Source organism: Thermobia domestica, chromosome 17 (assembly GCF_964235325.1).
Source record: "Thermobia domestica chromosome 17, izTheDome1.hap1.1, whole genome shotgun sequence".
NCBI classification, from domain to species: Eukaryota; Metazoa; Arthropoda; class Insecta; order Zygentoma; family Lepismatidae; genus Thermobia; species Thermobia domestica.
Genome location: NC_137470.1, coordinates 4805275 through 4825528, shown reverse-complemented (window position 1 = coordinate 4825528; position 20254 = coordinate 4805275). Strand labels below are relative to the sequence as shown.

Here is a 20254-nt window from a genome sequence, read left to right as displayed (position 1 = left end):
ACTGAGATTTGGTCCTCGAGACCGAGACCGAGATCGAGACAAGCATTTGTTGACCGAGACGAGACCGAGACCGAGACGGTGATTTTTGACTCGAGACGAGACCGAGACAGCTATTTTTAAAGCGAGACGAGACCGAGACTGTACAAAGTCTCGTCTCGTCTCGTCTCGATACCATCTTTACTGGCTTCTAATACTTGCTTCGTTTCTAGCAAAAACATCCTTTATTTATTTTTATATTTATATGTAGTACGGGAGCTCCTCCGTGGCTAAGCGGTTAGCGTACGCGCCTTTGGCGTGGGAGACCCGGTTTCGATTCCCGGTGGGAGCTCATGTGGTTCGGATTCCACGTTAATCAGTAGGTCCACGTCTCATATAGCCTCGCTGCTGAAAGGGACGCTAAACTAAAATCAACTCAACTCAACTATATGTAGTACGCCCCTAAAGTACTCAAATGAGTACATGCCCTTCCTCTGCCCCTATGACACATTTTAATATGAAATTGCTTTTAATACACTGAAATATATATATAACTAACTAGAAAATATTCAGAAATAATTTTTTGGTGCAGTAAAAAAAAGTTCGGGACCGTAGAGGTTAAGGCAAGACATACACACACACACACAAAAAAAAAAAAAGTTCAACATGGCACATGAAAGTATAAACTAGACGAAATTCTTTGAAGACACCTCATTTTAAAAACAAAAGATAAGAAAAATGTGGGCGTATTAAACTTAAAAAATTATTTCTACATAAGATTTTTTAAACGTACAAAGCTATTCGTCAATTACTGTGTAAAAAGTGGATTTATTAAAGATATCTAGCACCTATTTTCCAGTAATGGTATGTTTTAATCAATGAATAAACAGAGACGGTATGCCTTCAGAACTGACAAACCAGAGGCGGTATGACATACCACTGCATACCGTCTCACTTCGACCACTGGTTCTAACATCTCCCAAACAAAGAAGAAATAGAACTGAGGAGTGACTATTAAAAACAAGACCCTCATTCAACGGGCAAAAGCAATATCAGTTTTGAAACAGTACTATTGAATAGAGCGTAAGTGAGCTGCTACACTTTGACACCACCAGTATTGGTGTGTGCTTCTGATCAACTACAGTTTTCGTACAACTTGACACTCTAGATGACGATTAAGTTCAAGTTGAGGCAAATTAGTATGGGGTGAGAAGGGGTGAAAAACCCGGACTGTCCTTAATAACCTTAGATTACTGTCGAATCCATAGTTTTCGGTGTCGCGAATTGGATTGGTGACAGTTCCAATGATATATAAGAAAACGTTTGGGTAACAACGGTCATATTAGTTGGCCAAGAATTTAACAGGGGCAACGCCAAAGACGTTTCTCGTACATATGTGTATAAAATAATGGATGTATATATCCTGTATATGTATTTTCCAATGTAACTCTGGAAGACCTGCAACAATTTCAACGAAACATTGTACACACGTAACTTACAGTCCGAAAAAAATACTGTCTGTATAAGAGGCTTATGTCTCCTACGGATGGGGTGGAAAGCGGTGACGTGTAAAAATAACCGAAAACGGCAGTACAGTATCGAATCAACTGTTTTCAGAGTCGCTGAAATAAATGTTAACACTCGCGATGTTGTTTAAGTCCAAGTTCAGCCACCAGTGAACTAAACCACTCCTAGAACCATTATGAGGGTAGAAAGAGGGAGGCATGTAAAGATAATCGTAAAGAAGCGATATTAGTGTCGAATCCATATTTCTTGGGAACGCTGAGATGAATAGTGACACCTGATGTAGTTAAAGTCCAAGATCAGGTCCTATTGGCAAGGAAGTTAAGTAGAGCAACAAGAGGGGTTTAAGAAGTGTTCAAAATGTCTGAGATCTCGATCAAATTTTCAACGTAGATGCGATTCTGGCCTGTGTGGTATTTATCTATTTACTTTGACGATTGAACTTAGGGGAGGAGGTTGGAGGGGGAGATATATAAAAATAAATAAAACTTAATAACGCTTGAACTACCAGACCGATCTCGATCAAATTTTCAATGTAGGTGAGGTTTAAACCTGAGATGATTTTTGTCATATCACTTTGACGATGTAACTTAAAGGAAGGGAAAGACATTTACAAATGATCGAAAATGACCGATATTAGTGTCGAATCTATAGTTCTCGGGGTCGCTGAGATGAAGAATGATACTTCCGATGCCGCGTCCCACAACATGAGGAGGGGAGGAGGATATATCAAAATCATCGAAAATTACCGATAGCAGAGAGCGTTTTTGTAATAGTAAAAAGTGACTGACTAACGGAAAATGTTAGTATTTTTTTTTTTTTTTTTTTAATTTAACGCAGCGTAGCGTTTAATTTATGCTATCTAGAAGAGACAGTTAAAAGGAGCCCATTTAATGAAGACGGCATTTTGGTAGATGATAGAATGACTAGGCACTTGTTGCGGAATCTAAAAACAAAGTCAATAAGATATTAGAAAACTTGAGGAAGGGCTTAGAAGAATATGGAATGAAAATAAGTGTTAGAAAGGCAGAAGCCAAGGTGATTGGAACAAAGCGGTCGATGTGAAATATAGAACTAGAAAGGAGGAAATAGAACAGGTGTCTAGTTTTCACTGGGTAGGTAGTATTATTAGTGATGATATGAAGTACGAACATGAAATAAAAGCAAGGATAGGAATGGCAAAAGCAACGTTTAGTAGGAAGAAAAGTTTCTTTTGTGGGAATTTGAATAAAGAGTTGAGAAAAAGACTCATAGAGAACGTGTTTCGTGTAGAGTACTGTGCTGTATGGAGCAAAAACATGGACATTACGCGAAAGTGATGAAAAAGGACTAGAAGCTTTCGAAATGTGGGTGTGGTGAAGAATGGAGAGAATTAGCTGGGTCGAGCGGAAAACAAATGAGAGTGTGTTAGAAATGGTGGGGAAGAAAAGAACAAATTTAGGTGTTGTTGAGAAGAGGAAAAGAACTGGTTCGGGCACTTGGTATCATAAGGGACACGCTACAGCGTACGGTGGCAGAAAAAAGAGGGAGGCGAAGGAGTCTGTGATTAATGGACGATATCAAAACAGAAAAATCGTACGTGAAGACGAAGAGGTTAGCGGAAGTTCGTGGAAGCTTTTCAGTTGCTGCAATTGATTTGCTAATAATGGCAGAATAGCTATGATGATGATGATGATTATGATATATTGATGCATGAATCTCAACCAATGATCACTGAAGATGTATATCATAATGCTTGTTTAGTTGACTTCTGCGTTTGAGAATAAAATAAAAGAATCCCAAACAGAAACACAACATTATATTTTTTTAAAAAATAGGAAATCTGGTACAATTATATCAAGCAATCTCTACAGTCGATTATCAACTGTAATTAATAGGTCTAGCGTTGAAGGTGCTATGGACATTTTTTATAAATTAATGCATGTTATTTTTGATAAAGGTATACCGCATAGGAAAACAAACTTGAAATATCCGACTTGGTTCACACCTCGTATCATAGTTTCCCGTAACTAGTCTTGTCAACGGCTCGACTCACGGCTCAGTCACCACCGAGCCGAGCCGAGCCCAATGGCTCACCTGAGCTGAGCCGAACCGAGCCGATGGCTCATTGCAACGAGCCGGCTCGAGCCGAAGCGAGCCGATAGCTCACCTGAGGCGAGCAAAACCGAGCCGATGGCTCATCGCAACTGAATCGAACCGATGGCTCAGTTGAACCGAGCCGGCCGAGCCGGAGCTTGAGCTGATCCGGTTGACATCACTATTCAGAACATCGTATCTTCGTGAACATAAACTCTGCGAATCTCTGAACTATACACAGCTTACTCTGGTGTTCCGCAGGGTTTGAACCTGGGACCTCTGATGTTTTTATTACACTGAGAAAACCCTGTAATCCGGACAATGGTATATTGTACACATATAAGGAATCCTTATGTTTGCTACGGAAATCTGTATGGAACATACGTTATCCATATGTTACATACGCACTACCCTTTTCCCTTTTAGATGTTACATCATGGTGTTGCAGGATGTCTGACATCTAAGTCTTACGTATATTACATATATGTACGTATATTACGTATGTCAGCTGTATGTCACATACGTCCATCTGTATGTGATATCCTGAGTGCCTATATACATTTCTTTCTTTCGTATGGAAAATACGTTTATTCGGAACACTTATATCGAAAGTACGTATAAAACATACATTTTCAGTTATACGTTTACAGCACGACGTTACATAGGATTGTACGTTAAGTCCAAAAACTACAGGATTTACGCATGCAACCTACGTTTAACAGTCTTAAAATGGCGTATTTACCTGCACCTACCTTACTTATATACGCACTAAACTGGAAAATGTAGCAAGAATTTGGAATTCACATATTAAAATCAGTTGACGTAAATTTGAAGTAATACAACCAAAATTCCTACGATTTTTAACCTATAAAGAATCAGACATCTCTACAAGATACCATTTACATTAGGCTAGCGGTCATCCGAGTCCCGGTTAACCGACCCCTTGATTAACCGAGATATCAAAAAAATGTTAATTGACGCCAATTAACCTTCTCAACGTACAGTGTTGGCGCAGCAACGCAACATCAGAGAGATACGAAAATATGTCCTAAAAAACAGTTACTGACTTTCTCAAAATAAAGTTTTATATGGTACTGTATGTAAATAAAAATAGTTGTTTTTAATAAGTTTTAGCATACTGTAATAAACAATTCCCCTATTAATAAAATGAAATAAATCTTTCAGTTTTACTTCCCACAATTTGCTTGCTAGGCTATAGGAGACGGTGATCATGAGAAATGAATGAAATGCTGAAACAAATAAAGTGGGAGGAAATAGGAGAATCCCGAGAAAACCCACGCACACGGTGTTTATGTACCACAAAGTCCACTTAACGCGAGCTGGGAGGCACGATGAACCACAGCGGGCCACTAATTCCCGTATAAAGCAATATTTTGTCATTTATATTGCGTACTAATAACAGCTTATCTCCGGATTATCCGAGTTTTTGCGTATCCGAGGTAGACTCGATCCCAATTAACTCGGGTAATCGTGACTTTCTTGTATTCTTATTTATTTATTTTTGGATTTCAGTTTATCTTCCCTTTCAGCATCCAGGCTATATGAGACGTGGACGTACAGTTTAACTAGGGATCCAAACCACATGAGCTCCGGCCAGGAATCGAATCCGCAAAAACGCGTACGCTAACCGCCTAGTCATGACGGAGTTATATCCAAGATACTACAACATTACTCACTAGAGTAGCTTGAAAGTAGAAGAACTAACTTTCACTTGTGCTTTCTGCGTAAGTTGATACATACACTCACAAAACTTATTATCATAAATCTACTTTCACATTCCCTCTTCTCGACTAGTAATTTTTCATCTTACGAAACAACCCACAAACGCATTAGACACATCGCGTGCTAGAAGAATGCGTACTTTATATAACAATGCAATTTCTTCAAAATCAAATGTCGGAATAATCGGCTCACATATAACGCCCAATTTATCAAATGCAAATAATGTATTGCACGTATAATGTGTGTATAACATACGTATATAAGAGGGAGGATCAGAAATTAAAGTTACAAGGCCGATATTCCTAGAGTTTCGTCTCTTATAGAGAAATGAGGAATGTGCGATAATTTTAACATATAGAGTTTGCAACTATGCAGAGTTTCAGCTGTCCACCACCTACGGCGCTAGTTACGCTACGTAAACACAAATGTCGACTCGTTTGAAAAACTGGTCTCACAAAGAAGTATGCTTACTTATTCGATTTTATTGTGGCGGACATGTTACCGCGGCTGAAATTTACCAGCAGCTGGTAGAGGTTTACCGAGAGAGCGTAACTTTTCATTAGCATGTCGTAGAATGGCGTGGAAAGTTTGCGACTAGTAGAAAAAAACTTCATCGATCACAGATTTGGACACAGCTGCAGTGATGCCAACCCGTGGGAAAAATCCCATATTGTGGGATGTTTTGACGATGTTTTTTCGAAATGGGATAAAGGGAATTTTCGTAATAATTGGCAGGATTTATGGGATTTTCATATATCTATTCGTTGGACGAGTAGGCAAATGAGTTTTCAGTAAACATGAAAGTAATTCTAATTGTCAAATTTTGTTACTATAAAATGCATGTTAAAGTAATTTACGCGGTGACTTGAAAATCTCAAGAAACAATCACTAAAGAAACGTTAATTATACTCTAGTATTTAGGAAAAAGAAAATGAAATAAAAAGAACAGAATTAAAAGAAGAAGATAAAGCTAGAAACGTCCAACTTCTAAACCGTTCCATACGAAATGACTGGAGAATGAAGTTTATTACGTTCAGTGGAAGATCAATGTACAAAATCGCAATGGAAATTCTAAACTCTCAGCAAAATGTACTTATTTTCATCAGTGTTTTTAATTGTCTCTTTCAATGAAGGAAAATACGTATGCATAAGGTGTTTGATAAATGTAGACGATCAAAATTTTTGCATACTTTACTCATATATTGAAAAAAAATGACTGATATACAGTAATTTAACTGTTCACAATTTCAAAGTTAAACATTTTGTTATTAGAATAGCAGAAGTAAAATGGGAATTTTTGCCTTTCGAGATGGGATTTTATAACGTTTCAGGTTGGCATCACTGCACAGGTTGCGTGGAGGAGCTGATTCAAGATAACAGGAGCGACATCGCTTCCCTTCAGACGAGGAGGTAAAACACTTCATGACAACGTGGCTGAACACGCAACGACAGGATTTTTGCCAAGTGGGAATCTTCAAACTCATGCGTGATGCGACGAATGTATCAACCGATATAAAGACTACGTCGAAAAATAACCTCGTATCTATTATCTGTTGGCTGTAATTGTATATCTGTTTCACTGCAGGCTTTGTAACCTTACTTTGTGATCACCCCTCGTAAATGTTAACGCTACACTGAAAAAAAAGTTTGGTCAAATTGACCAAAAAATAGTTGCTGGGTACCAAATCGTTTGGTCAATATAGCGCCAACCAAACGCTTGGTCACCAGCACTAAATCGTTTGGTCACGATTTGTTTGGTTGCAGGAACCTATTATTTGGTTACCAGTACCAAATATGCATTTGGTAATTTTGACCAAATAATGACCAAACAAGTAGAATTTGGTTGGGAATACCAAAAATTTGGTTAAAATGAACGAAATTTGGTTCATGGAACCAAATAATTTGGTTGCAAATACTAAACCGGTATTTAGTGAATTTGACCAAACCATTTGGTAGCAATTACCAAATACTGTTGCTATAGGTACTAAACTGAAAATAATACGAGGGTTATCTCAAAATTCATGGGAAATTTTTTCTAACGAAAATGGTAACAAAGCAAGAAATTCTTAAACATGCAAATGGAAAGTTAATACATATGTAAATATTACGTATAAATTGGATATAAATACACATCCCATAATACGAACAATTATTTTTACTTTTTTTTTTCTCTCGTGCTATATTCTGATGGAGATGTGTATGTTTACACAATTCCTTACATGTAACGTTTACGTATATGCTAACCTTCCATTTGGATATTTCAGAAGTTTTTGATGCGTGACCATTTTCGTAAGAAAGGAAAAAAAAAAGTTGCCATGACTTTTGCGGTAACCCACATATAAAGTTAGAAGTTATTGCTTCTAGTTATTAAGAACTTCTTCACAAATAAGATTTACATATACACTTTGAAGCAACATACGAAATATGTACACGAATACATGTAAATTTAAAATTCTATGTATATGTACACAAAGTTTCAAATCAATTTTTGAGGAAAATAAAACTATTTAATATATAAAGAATTTACACACAACATTTTTCTACAAAATCATTTTACTGTAAATAATAATAGTAAAAAAAAAACAGCAACTGAGTCAATGGCTTCAAAATTAAACAATGATATTAACATCTGTTAAAGTACTGAAAGTAAGATTTTTAGATCAAATGCAAAACTTCAAGAAAAACCGTAAAGAACTTAAAGCAAACTTATGCTGTAATTTTACTCCCAGTAAACAACATTGAAGATTTTTCAAATAAATTAGAAACTAGTTGCTGAAAAACTTCGCATACGTATTTAAAATGTTAATGCAAGAAAAAAGTTTATCTACGACTTTGGTCGGAAATACATATTTACGTAACTGGGGCCAATTTAAGATAATCAGTAGAATTGTTCGCAGGAGAGGCTACAATGAATAAAACAACCGAGAAACGTCGCACACGTGTTCAGAACCTCACTATAAGTAAAGAGTTTATTTGCGACTTCGGTTGGAAAAGCCTAATTACAGAAATGAGGCCAATTGAAGGTAAGTAGAACATACTTACTTTTCCGTAATCAAACGTTTCGGATCAAATTAAAACAACCCTCTCGTATCGAGGTACTCAACCGTATCCAAAGTTCCTCGATTGTTTTATTCAATGTAGTATCCTACGATCAATTTAAATAATTACATTAATATATTGATAAATTGGGAAAACAACCAATTTTGTCACACCAGACCCTTTGTAGGCACGAAATCAAAGATATACAAAGACTGAAAAACATATAACTGAACCGGAATTCCAACCTGGAACCTCCCGCTTACCATGCAGATGCGCTACCACTGCACCATTCAGTCCGCTCCCAGAACAGCCATACATTCTTCCACCTTGTGGAACAGCATCGTTATAAAGAGTGAAAGAATGTATTGTTGTTACTGAGAGCGGACTGGGTAGCACATCTGCATGGTAAGACGAAGATCCCGGGTTCGAGTCACGGCTCAGACGCATTTCTTCACTCTTGTATGTCTTAAATTATCTTAAATTGGTGTCATCTGCATAATTAGGCGCTTCCGACCAAAGTTGCAAATAAACTTGGTTTTCTTATACTGAGGTCCTGAACACATATTCGAGGCTTGTCGGTTTATTCCTAGAATAGCATGCATGTACATGAATACATGTACATTTTCATGAAGTTCTAATACATGTACACACATATATGAACAAAGTTATAAATCAACTTTTGGAGAAAAATAGAACGAATTTAGGATATAAAGCATGTACTTACAATACTTTTCTACACAAGAATTTTATTATAACTGAGTATAGCAACTGAGCCATACAGACTTCAAAATTAAACAAAAATATTAAATTCAAAATTAAACAATGATATTAACATTTATCAACTGCTGACTGAAAATAAAATAGCATTTTAGGCCAAATATAAGTCTTTTCAAAATTACATAACGAAACTAACTGTTTACTGAAGATAAAGTAACATTTTAGGCCAAATATAAATCTATTCAAAATTAAACAATGATATTAACATGTATCAACTGGTTAGTGAAAATAAAATAACATTTTTAGGCCAAATATAAATCTTTGTAACAAAAAAGTTAAAAAACTGTGAGAAAAGTTATAATTTTACTCCCAGGAAACAGCATTGAAGATCTTTCAAATAAATTATAAACTATTCTTAACTGAGCTAGACAACGTGCTCAAGGGTGTGGACATATGTTTTAAAACTTTTTTGTGTTTAACGCAGAATTCCCTAAGGAAGGGGAACATCTTTGGCTTCTTCTGCGAAAAGTTGTATATGACATAAGTACTCCTCACGATAAACAGACGATACACTATTGTTGGATATGATTTTTTTTTTTTTTAACTGATATGAAATATCTGTAAACAATAGTGGTCGAAACAGATACAACTACTGATATTTTATGCTTGCTTGAATCACGTTTCTCTAAACAAATGTTATTTCAGTACCATGCGTTATACGTAATTGAATGAATTATATGGAATTGTTTGTAACAATGCCTGTTTGTTCAATTTGCAAATCAAATTTTATGCTAGTAGCAACACTTATCCTTCATTTAAAACTCAAACACAGAATATCCTTCAATGGAGTCTTTAGATGTATTAATGAAGGTTGTTTTCGCGAATTTCAAGGGGCCAAATCACTTAGAGTTCATTTTCGGAGGAAACACAAAAATCTATATTGCAGACGAAAGTTATTTAACGTAGCTGTATGTAAAGCAGCTCCTTATTCCGTAATTGCCAACAACGAACACTCAACGAATGTTGCAGGTCTCTCGTTTCCATGAAAGGTTGAACATCATCCATTACCTGTTGGAATCAGAGAGAGGTTAACTGATCATGTTACATACTTAAATAATTTTTCTTACATATAAGAACAAAGACACTTCTTCTTCCTCAATAGTCTGAAAGCATTATTTATTGCACATTTACAATGACATATGCATTTTGTGCCTATAAATATATGTTATTTTGAAGCTAAAAAATTGGTAAGTAATACTAATACTGCAAATGTTTTAAAAGCTATTAAATGCTTTAAAAGCTGCAAAGGTTTTTAAAAGCTATTTATATCTGACTGCAAAAACGATACGTTCAAACAAGACAGAAGCTACTAAATTACGAAAACTCGACAACTTGTCCTCAAATAGACATAAGAACTTCCTCACTAGCATTTACCAACAGAGAATATAGAACAGATCACATTTATCCTCAGTAAGTGATTTTGGTTATTAAAATGAAATGAAAGTTTTGAGTTTTATGCCCCACGGTTATGCCGGCTAGGCTTAAGGAGACTGTGATGAGAAATGAATTAAATTGTGTAATGAAGAAAGTGGGAGGTAACTGGAGAACCCCGAGGAAACCCACGCACACGGTGTTTGTTCACCACAAAGTTCACTTGGTGGGAGCAAGGTTAGAACCCGGGACCTCATGCACCAGAGGTGAACGGTCTATCACTGAGCCACTGAGGCCACTATTTTGGTAATTATTAAATAAATGTATCGAGTTCGTATTTGTTCATACGTAATGAAACGTCGTAGCTCAGCTTCACACTCCGAAAACAGGGTTTTTGGCGTAACCTGAATTTTCTTTCCAACGTATGTCTTTGAAGAGTGTGTGTGTGTGTGGGGGGGGGGGGGGGAGAGAATTATTGGCGGGAACAGTTTTATACTACTTTGAAAGGCACAAGTGACTTTAGTTTACGCTACAATCCTATGTATACAACCAATGTATAACTATTAATATGATCATTACAACATACTTGTTGCAATAAAACTGGATTCAGATAGAAAAATCTACTTCATTCGTACAAGTAATTACAATTTCAAGTTAATGAAACAGAAATAAAGGAAGAATAAAAAACATAAAAATAATATTACCTTCTGTAACACTTTCTGTGTCTAACAGACTTAAAAGTTCGACTGCTGAAGCGTCATGTAGCCGTTTCTTCCTTAGTTTTTCCAATTTTTTACTGACAGAATCCCATTTCACGAACAAGGATGTATGATCAGGATATAAGTCGTTTGTTATCTTGATCAATCTGGAAATGGAATTCCATTGTATTAAAACATTTACATTGATAACATTATATCATTAATTGTTACATAAACTCAGTGATGACTTCCACGAACATGTGTTCCTTACCATTTGTTATTTTACTTTTCAGTCAGTATTTTATCTATTTGTTATAAGAATCACAACTTCCTTTAGGTGCATAAATGAAATTTCTTAACTGTAACAATTTCAATACAAACTACTAGTTACAGCGTGTACTTTTAGGGACTTGGGTTCAAATTCAACCTGCTTTCCCCTGGTGTTGTCCAACATCTTGAGGAAATTGACTTACTGCTAGCTTAAATAAGTAGACCACAAAAGCCACATACGTAGTGCAAGAAGATGTTACATTGACGATAACTGCCAGTTAGACCCATATTGAGGTTGTGGCATCACGGGCTTTCGTCGTGTTATGATGGTTTTTGGTTATATTGCTTAATATAAACAAAGGTCTATTTACTCGGATAGATTAGGCAAGGATGGGGAAAGTATTGATCTGGACTTAATATTACAGGTACCATCCCGGCATTTGCTGGAACGACTGAGGAAAAACCCAGGGAAATTTCACTCACGATGATCGGATTTGAGCCCGGAAGCTTCCGAACGTAAAGCCAAGGTTCTACATGCTGAAATAAGGCCACTAGGGTTTCATATTGATTTGTCAAAGGGCAAAGTGAAGAAAATTCTACAATATTGTTAGCGTTTATCAGACAATAAAACCACTATTTGCCATCTACTGAGAAAAAGGCTTATTGAATCGAAAAGTACTTTATGCATTAAAAAAAAATCACCGTCAAAGTTTCTATTGCTGTACGTATATGCTTGGTTGATACGCAATCACAAGAAAGATTGTTTATCAGTCATGTAAGTATTGTCCTTCTGAGATCTCGCTTTCATAAACAAGTGACATCGTGTTGCAAGAACTAAGTTCTCAATTTTTATCTTACTGAATATGACTACCTTTCTTTCCATTGCAAGGTAAACTCAATGCAAGTGTTTGTAATGTATGGTCACTTAATCATATGTGTCTTAAAAATGGAAACAATAATTTTAGGTTTAGAGCATTTGTTTTCAGACTTGCAATTGAGCATTTCATCTAGTTGTTCAAAGCAAGATCGAGTTGCTAATAAACTGAACTTAATACTTTCCCACTTTGTGTTCCATGCGTGGGGATGAATATGTTACAAGGAACCAGCAAGAAAAATTATTTCCAGCTAAAGAGACATGTTTTAGTTCTTTAAACATGCAATCTGAATAGAATGCAAAATATTCACTTTTTGAAAAGGAAACTGCAAAAACTTTTAAGATTCATTGATTGTCTCTATCCTCTTTCATCACCGGAGCTACACAGGAGGGAATCTATAATTTGTAGTTGAATCTGAATTACTTTTATACAATTATACACCTACCGGGCATCGAACCGATAACCACCAACCCACAGGCAGTTCAGACCTGCTTCAACATATCTCAACATTCATGAACAGATATTACATAAGAGGACAAGGAAGTAATTTATTTGTCCATCATTTATATATATTTTTATTATGGTTTTATGACAACTAAGGTCTATTAGCTCAGACATACAAAAACCTAAACTAGTATATGTCATTTCAATATTTAGTATGACTTTATCCTGAAGGTTTTTACTATTTTCTGTACAAACGCGACACAATTTTAAAGGAAACTTCTGTTCTAAAATGTACGTTATGAAAAAATCAACTTCTGGACGTAAGTAAAAGATTTTATATGAATGTTCTCAGCCCCAAAGAATAATTTAATGCTTGTAAATTATGGCCTATTCAGTAACAACACAGTACTTAGTAGTAAAACAGAATGAAGGTTAATTAAATGAAACTTACCAATGTATAGCCCAAAGGCTGCTTCAATGCTAGCCAAGTTGAAATTATTTCATGAACAGTTTTGCCCTCTTGCTTGCATCGAACTTTCAACGTTTTCTTCCAAAGATCAAGTACTTCCTGCCAGGGCTCGACACTATGCTTTAACCACGCTAAGGTGTTTTCAATATCTATGCCACATTCTGAAAGAGAAGAATAAACTTACCAAACAGATCTGTATTACATTAAAAACTTAGTAATAAATTCCTATATTTTTCAAATATCAGTTAAAATGATTCTATATTTTCATAAGTCCTCTGTACAAGTATTTATATCCATATGTAATATATAATAAAGAAAAGAAAGAAAGAAATATATTTACAAAAAAAAAAAAAAAAACTGTTCTGGAACTGTTCCTGTGAAGCTGAATTTGAAAATTGCCTTCAAATGTTAATCTATATTTCCGGCACAAATATCGAATGCCTTTCATCAGAATGGTTTAATTCTTCAAATATGTAGAACTTATGTAAATTACATGTTCTAGCTTAGTACTTCGTAATGGTATAACGTAATAGTGGTACTATATAAGTATAATGACTATCTACGACGAAGAAAGTCGCAAAATATTTAGTAATAAATGCTACTTATCATTTCTTATGAACAGAGTAACTCTTGTAATGAAGGATTTGAAGATTAAGCATAGAAAATTTGGACTTGTTCAGTCTTGTAAATAGAAACACACAGAATCTTAGTATTGATTAATATAGTGCACTATTTAATCCTTAATAGATTAGTTGGTTGCTTAACTGAAGAGTAGGTGAAAAATTTCTCGACTGTAGTTTTATGTTGTAAACAGTAACAATATCTACACAGTCCCATTATTACCTTATACTATTGAAATACTCAGCTTGAACTGAGCTTGAACGCATATACACTTTAAGTTTTGAGCCATCCTGATGAAAGGCACTCGATATTTTTGCCAGAAATACATGTGAACATTGAAGAACCACGTTTTAATCTTACAGGAATATTTTCAGGTTAGTATCGACTTATATTAATGTGTGTTCCATACGTTCAATTAGCAGAGAAAAAATAATTAAACGAAACTAAACCATTTTTTAAAACATGGTTCTTGCAAACCCTGGCACAAAATAGGTAAATCATTGGCACATTTTAAAGTATGATCGGGGCCTCGGTAGTTCAGTGGTAGAGCGTTCACCTCTGACGTGTGAGATACCTTGTTTGATCCCAAATCGCGCTAAGTGACACCGTCTGCGTGGATTTTTCGGGGTTCACCCGTTCCTTCCCACTTTATTCATTTCTTATCATCATCACCATCTCCTTTGGTCTACCTGGCATAACTATGGGACATAAAACTCAAAGGTTTACTTTCATTTTTAAACGTATGATCAGAGATGAATAAATCATTTACTAGATTACATTTTAAACATTACCATCTAGCGTAGAAGTTCCAGTGTCACGCTTTTCTGTTGAAGGACCTGACTCTGCAACAATGCCAAACTTTCTTAACGACTTGCGTGTATTTCTATATTTGTCAACGAGTTTTCCTTTTGAAATCTTCTGATTTGGACCTTGTGACTTTGGTGGAATATAATACACTTCCTAAAAAGACATTGTTACTGTAAGATTTAGAATTATAACCTTAATAAATTAAATTATGTATAAAAAACATTTCAGACAATTACAGAATAATTTATCGTATTTATACTCTTCTATGTGATGTTCCACTTTTAGTATAGCATACGTTTTCTACAAACAAACCCTCCATTCTGCATGGGGTATTCTCGCATGCATATATATATATATATATATATATATATATTTGGGAGGGGGAATAGATAAACTATTCTTGTCTCATAGTCACATAGACTGGTAACATTACAAAGCACACGTTAAGATTTTCAGCATAAAATTTACCCTATAAAGTCAGCATATTTGCTTCCCCACCTTATTTGCTTCAATAGTTCTCCAAATTCTCGTCGAACTCATTCTCCCATATTAAAAGGTCGAAGTTATGCTATTCAAATGTCCAGCAGTAACATTGATTGAAAGTTATGTGAATAAAATGTCTATATAATAACTGAAACGTTAGTTATATGCATACCTGACATTCCGTTGGAAACAGCTCCTTTATCTGTAATGCCAAATGTTGAAATATTTCATTGCAAAGAGTTACATTCGTTTCCATAAAATGATCAATTAACATTGTAACTAACTGCTTCCTAGTGATAGCAGACAATTTGTTGTTTTGAAGATATTCATTGCAAACTTTTCTGCCTGTTAAGCTCTGTTTTAGAAAAGTCTCAAGATTCTGAGGAAAAAACAAACAGCATTATATGTACGATTACGTCATTCAAGATCACTTAATCGAATTCACTGAAATAGAATTTCAATTTTGCATTTCTGTATAAATTAATAGCTGATTAACTTCTGTTGAAGGATAACCATATTTAATAATACATAACTATATAAATAAATAAATGAATGAATAATAATTACGCCTAGAAATCAAACTGAGAATTTCTGCTTTTCACGTATTCCTTACACAAATTATTGGTGATTGATATTCAAAGAAACACAATTTTGCTTAAAATATACAATGTCCCTTATTACATTTAAGTCTGTTTGTTCTATAAACTAAGGAAATTAACTTACGAGGAGCTCACAGCAGCATTGGTGTTTTCACTTCAAACATAATAAGCTCTGTGCAGCTCTAAAATTGCACTATTCTTATAGAACACACTTTTGAAATGACACCATTACTATATACGCGAATCTTTGGGTTTATTGTTTGACAAATACTAAAGTGTATCGACCTGGCGTGACAAGGAACGAAAGTTGGTATTTTAGTATGATCTATTTTTACTAACTCCAAGGAAATATAAATTTTATAGATAAACGCATTAAAAAAAAAGTTACAATTTTAAAGATCCTGCATATCGTGATATCATTTCGCTTAAATTGAACTAACCGAAAATATAACTGAATACCAATCTCTTCGCCCTCCCAGCTACTCTAGTGTTTAACGCGTGTATCCTTGATGTATGTGGTCCTGGATTCAATTCCCGGTGAGAGCACAAAAAAAATGCGATCGTTCACTTTCATTAATCACCTGTTTACCTTAGTCTAAACAGCATAACCGTGGGACGTTCCAAAAGCTCTTTCAATGTACCTGATGCTTTCCTGGTATCGTGATGCAAATAAATTTTCTCGGGATATCAGCCAGGTGATGTATTTGTTGTGCAAAGTCTCCAGAACAAACATTGTTCTCATGATACTGACCCTGATGATGAGAACAACGTCTGTTCTCGAAATTTTGGACAACGAGCACATCATGTGATTGATATCCCGAGAAAAGTTACTTGCACTAACAAAGATGGAATAAATATAACGCAGGCTGTCACCAGATTAAAAGGTGAACGCCAACATCTTTTACATTTCGACTGGTAATGAATCATATTTGCACAGTTCATATTTGCAGCATAAGTATCACTGTATCAATTCATATTCAAGTGACTAAAGGCAGAACACTTACAAAATCTGTCAGCTTGAAGAGCTTCGAACTCCGAGACTCTGTAGAGAAATTTGTCTCTCGTTTCAGCATCGTATCAGTTCCTCTTTTAGTAGGTGCTGGCATGGAACAACTGCTTTCTGTAGTTTCAGATCGAACTGACACTGAGTCATCTGGCGTTGACACTGATGGTGAAGCAAATGAGAGAGAACCGTCATCTAGCACATCATAAATTTCAACTGTGTTTGTTTCTACGAATTCCTTAAATTTTGCTCATAATTTTGCACATGTCCCTATTTTGGGAATTAACTGAGTAATTAGTTCATCAGTTAATGAATTAAATGCTGCTTCGTCTATTTCCTGTTCTGAAATATAGATTGAAAGTTTATAATTAACCAGATATTTACTGAATATCAAAAAAGAATTATACACTGGTGAAAGCATTTAAGTTTTATTACACTACCAAGCGAAATTTGGTATGTTACGCGATCATGTGCCACACAAAGAGTATAGGAAGTTGCTCACCCGAGGTTTTTTTTTTTTTTTTTTTTTTTTGCCTTTACAGAAATGGGTGTATTTGGGCTAAGCTAAAGAGAAAAATGTTCATGGTAACTTCATACTTCAGCTTCATACTGTCAAAGTTACAAGGGTATAGAAGCAACAACAAGAATTTAAGAGCATTTTTAACTCATGCAAATCATTTTGTAATTTAGTACATAACGGGTACCTATGGCTAACAATAAGTCTAATGCTAACCGATTGTTTGCAAAGACTAATGTACTTCTAACAAACAATGAAAGGTTCTATGCAGAAATCATAGCCTGTCTTTTCTTTCTCTCTCTCTCTCCTCTTTGCAATTTCTGACATTGGTCGTTTTGCTCCAAACCACAGAATTATCTTTTGGAGATAATACACTATTCTCTGAATGCTTTGAAGAATGTAATATTTTCCGAATACCTAATAGAAGTTACCTAATAAGAAGTATACACTCGAATATATAGGGAGGGGGTAGTGGTTCATGTTACGGAAGCACAATTTTGTAAAATTTACAGAAGAAATATGATATAGTGTACACAAGCTGAATTTTACGTTTACAAGTGGAGCGTTAATAGTGTCAAAGCATGACAAGTGCTATTGAAACTCGTATCATTGCAATATCCCACCTCTTTACTTACGCGTATACCCGCCATCACTGACGTGCCTGCTCCCTGCGCTGCCGCTTCGGCCCACCATCTTTGCTTAGTCCTGACTGTTAGATAGCATTCACGCTTTTTAGTGTCCACCTAGCACAGGTTACGTTTATGCACTGTATATTTATGACAATCAGAAAGTTTTATTTATACGCAAATCGTAAAAGAACTGTGTTTTTTTCACAATTACTTCTGGTGGGGCCATCGATATTTACCTGTAATAAGTGAGATATTTTCATGTCGCCCAGCGTAAGTCTTTTAGGGGTCAGTAAGAAGTAAATTAGTGAAAATTATATATTTTTTTAACAATTATTTCGAGTGGTGTACCGAAAGTAAAAATGCACGCTTTTATCAGCGTATTTCACGATAAATATCGATTTCAAAGGTAAGGATTCTATATTTGCGTTCCATGAAATGTTCTTTCAAAATTATGCTTTATATTTCGGATGACATTTAGTATCTCTCCCAAATCCATCGACGGCTCAGGACCCAGTACTGTGACTTAGAGTAAGCTGTTGTTAACTACCTCGTTTATGCGAATACCCACCGTCGCTGACGCGTTTGCTCCCTACGGACGCACATCGTTTCTAACTGTCGGGCCCCCACTGCTACGCTTCTGTTCTGATTCTGTTCGATAGCATAAATGGTTTTCAGTGTCCATATAGCACAAGTTGGTTAGTGTTTTATGCGTAGTTTTTATGCTATACGTTCACACTGTACTTATACTCATGACTACTTTACATTTACAAATAACGAATGGTAACCCCTACCATGTAAGTCAGAGTCAATACCAAGTTATCTGGAGGAGAAACTAAATAATAACCCATATTTCTTCCGTAAATTTTAGATTTTTGTTCATCTGTAAACTATAAATGCACCAATTTATTTTGCAAACTACTAGCGTTAGTGTCACTTTATTTACCCCTTTCCGGAAGTATCTAGTGGTAATAGAAATTACCCCAACTCTTGCCCCTGCAATTTTATACCCTGCTCTAGTGTTGTCAATGCCCCCTTTATCCATATGTAAGGGGCTAGGTTTTACTTAATAATGCCCGCTCCGGGTTGTAAACTCACTTTGAAACCAGAAATTACTCTCTGTTAATTCTATGAAAATTGATCAAAAATTCCCTAACCTTAAGCGAACCCGTTCCTACAACTACCTTACTCTACTGTACCCTACCCTACTCTAATCTACTACACCTTTGAAAGCGGTTCTACATATCGATGCGCAGTTGGGGCGTGCATTGTAAAGTTTACCCAAGGCGTATTTGTTACGCTAAATTTACAGCCAATAGAATAAGTACATGTGAACTAACAGCAAAAGTAATATATACGAAAAAGTACACTTACCTTGAAACACGTCGATTAGCTGCGGTAAATTCCAGCTTCTTAATAAATTTATATCATAGATCCATTACGTCGTTGAAAAGTAACAATTACTTCTCACTTCACATCACTGTGACTTCGTTGAGAAACTTGTATAGTGCACACTACACTCATTTACACACAGTTCTTATACGGTGTCCCTTATATGATTGTTGTTCTACGTGTAGCTCTTTTTATTTTTGCGATCCACACTTTCGTAATCGAAATGTTTATCCAGAATGCAAATAAACACACGTGACCTTGTAAATAGACATTTTGGTCCGGAAAACCAAATCAGTTAAAATTTGGTTCGCATAACCAAATTAATCAACCAAATGTTCTGACCAAAAAATATAGTGTTCATGACCAAACACGTTTGGTCAAAATGACCAAATTTTGGTTAAATTAACCAAAAAAAGTGACCAAATGCTCTGACCAAACAAATTTGGTATTCCTGACCAAGCCCTTTTTTTCAGTGTAATTGTGTTACAATAATGTTACGGTGCCTAATGGAACACAATTATTAGGTGTACTCCTGTTGTGATTGAAATAAAATAAATAAATAAATAAATAATTTACTTCTGATTTGACATATGCTTACCTGTAGTGCAGTGATTTCCACCGTTTTTGACTCACAACACTGTTCATTGAATGTCCACTACGCACTTATTTATTTATTTATTTTTGTTAGTAATCTAAAATATGAAAATGAAACGTCTTGTTTGTAGTGCGATCTCGGGAAAACGGTTAAACTATTTGAAATTAACTTTTCAAATAATTATCGCCTAACTCGAACTGGGTTTTGAATATGTTAGTTTCATTAAAAAGCGTACTCTAAGTGGGCGCGAAGAGTCAAAATTAATTCGGAAAATACAGTCTCTCATGATCCTGTAAACTTAGGAAGAAGCAGTCCTGTGTCTCAGCATTTTGAAAATCCCGGTTTTAAG

At 35.4% G+C, this 20254-nt stretch overlaps 1 protein-coding gene across 1 annotated transcript; it reads right to left on the bottom strand.

Annotated features, from left to right (window-relative positions):
* Window positions 1-7797: 7797 nt before the first annotated feature.
* LOC145674646 (uncharacterized) lies at window positions 7798-19897 on the bottom strand. Its single transcript, XM_081744864.1, has 7 exons — window positions 19293-19897; window positions 16777-17117; window positions 15346-15552; window positions 14675-14843; window positions 13245-13423; window positions 11211-11371; window positions 7798-10143 (listed from the first exon to the last, which is right to left on the bottom strand). The coding sequence occupies exons 2-6, from the start codon at window positions 16876-16878 to the stop codon at window positions 11339-11341; spliced, it is 690 nt and encodes a 229-aa protein (XP_081600990.1). The 5' UTR covers window positions 16879-17117; window positions 19293-19897; the 3' UTR covers window positions 7798-10143; window positions 11211-11338.
* Window positions 19898-20254: the final 357 nt, after the last annotated feature.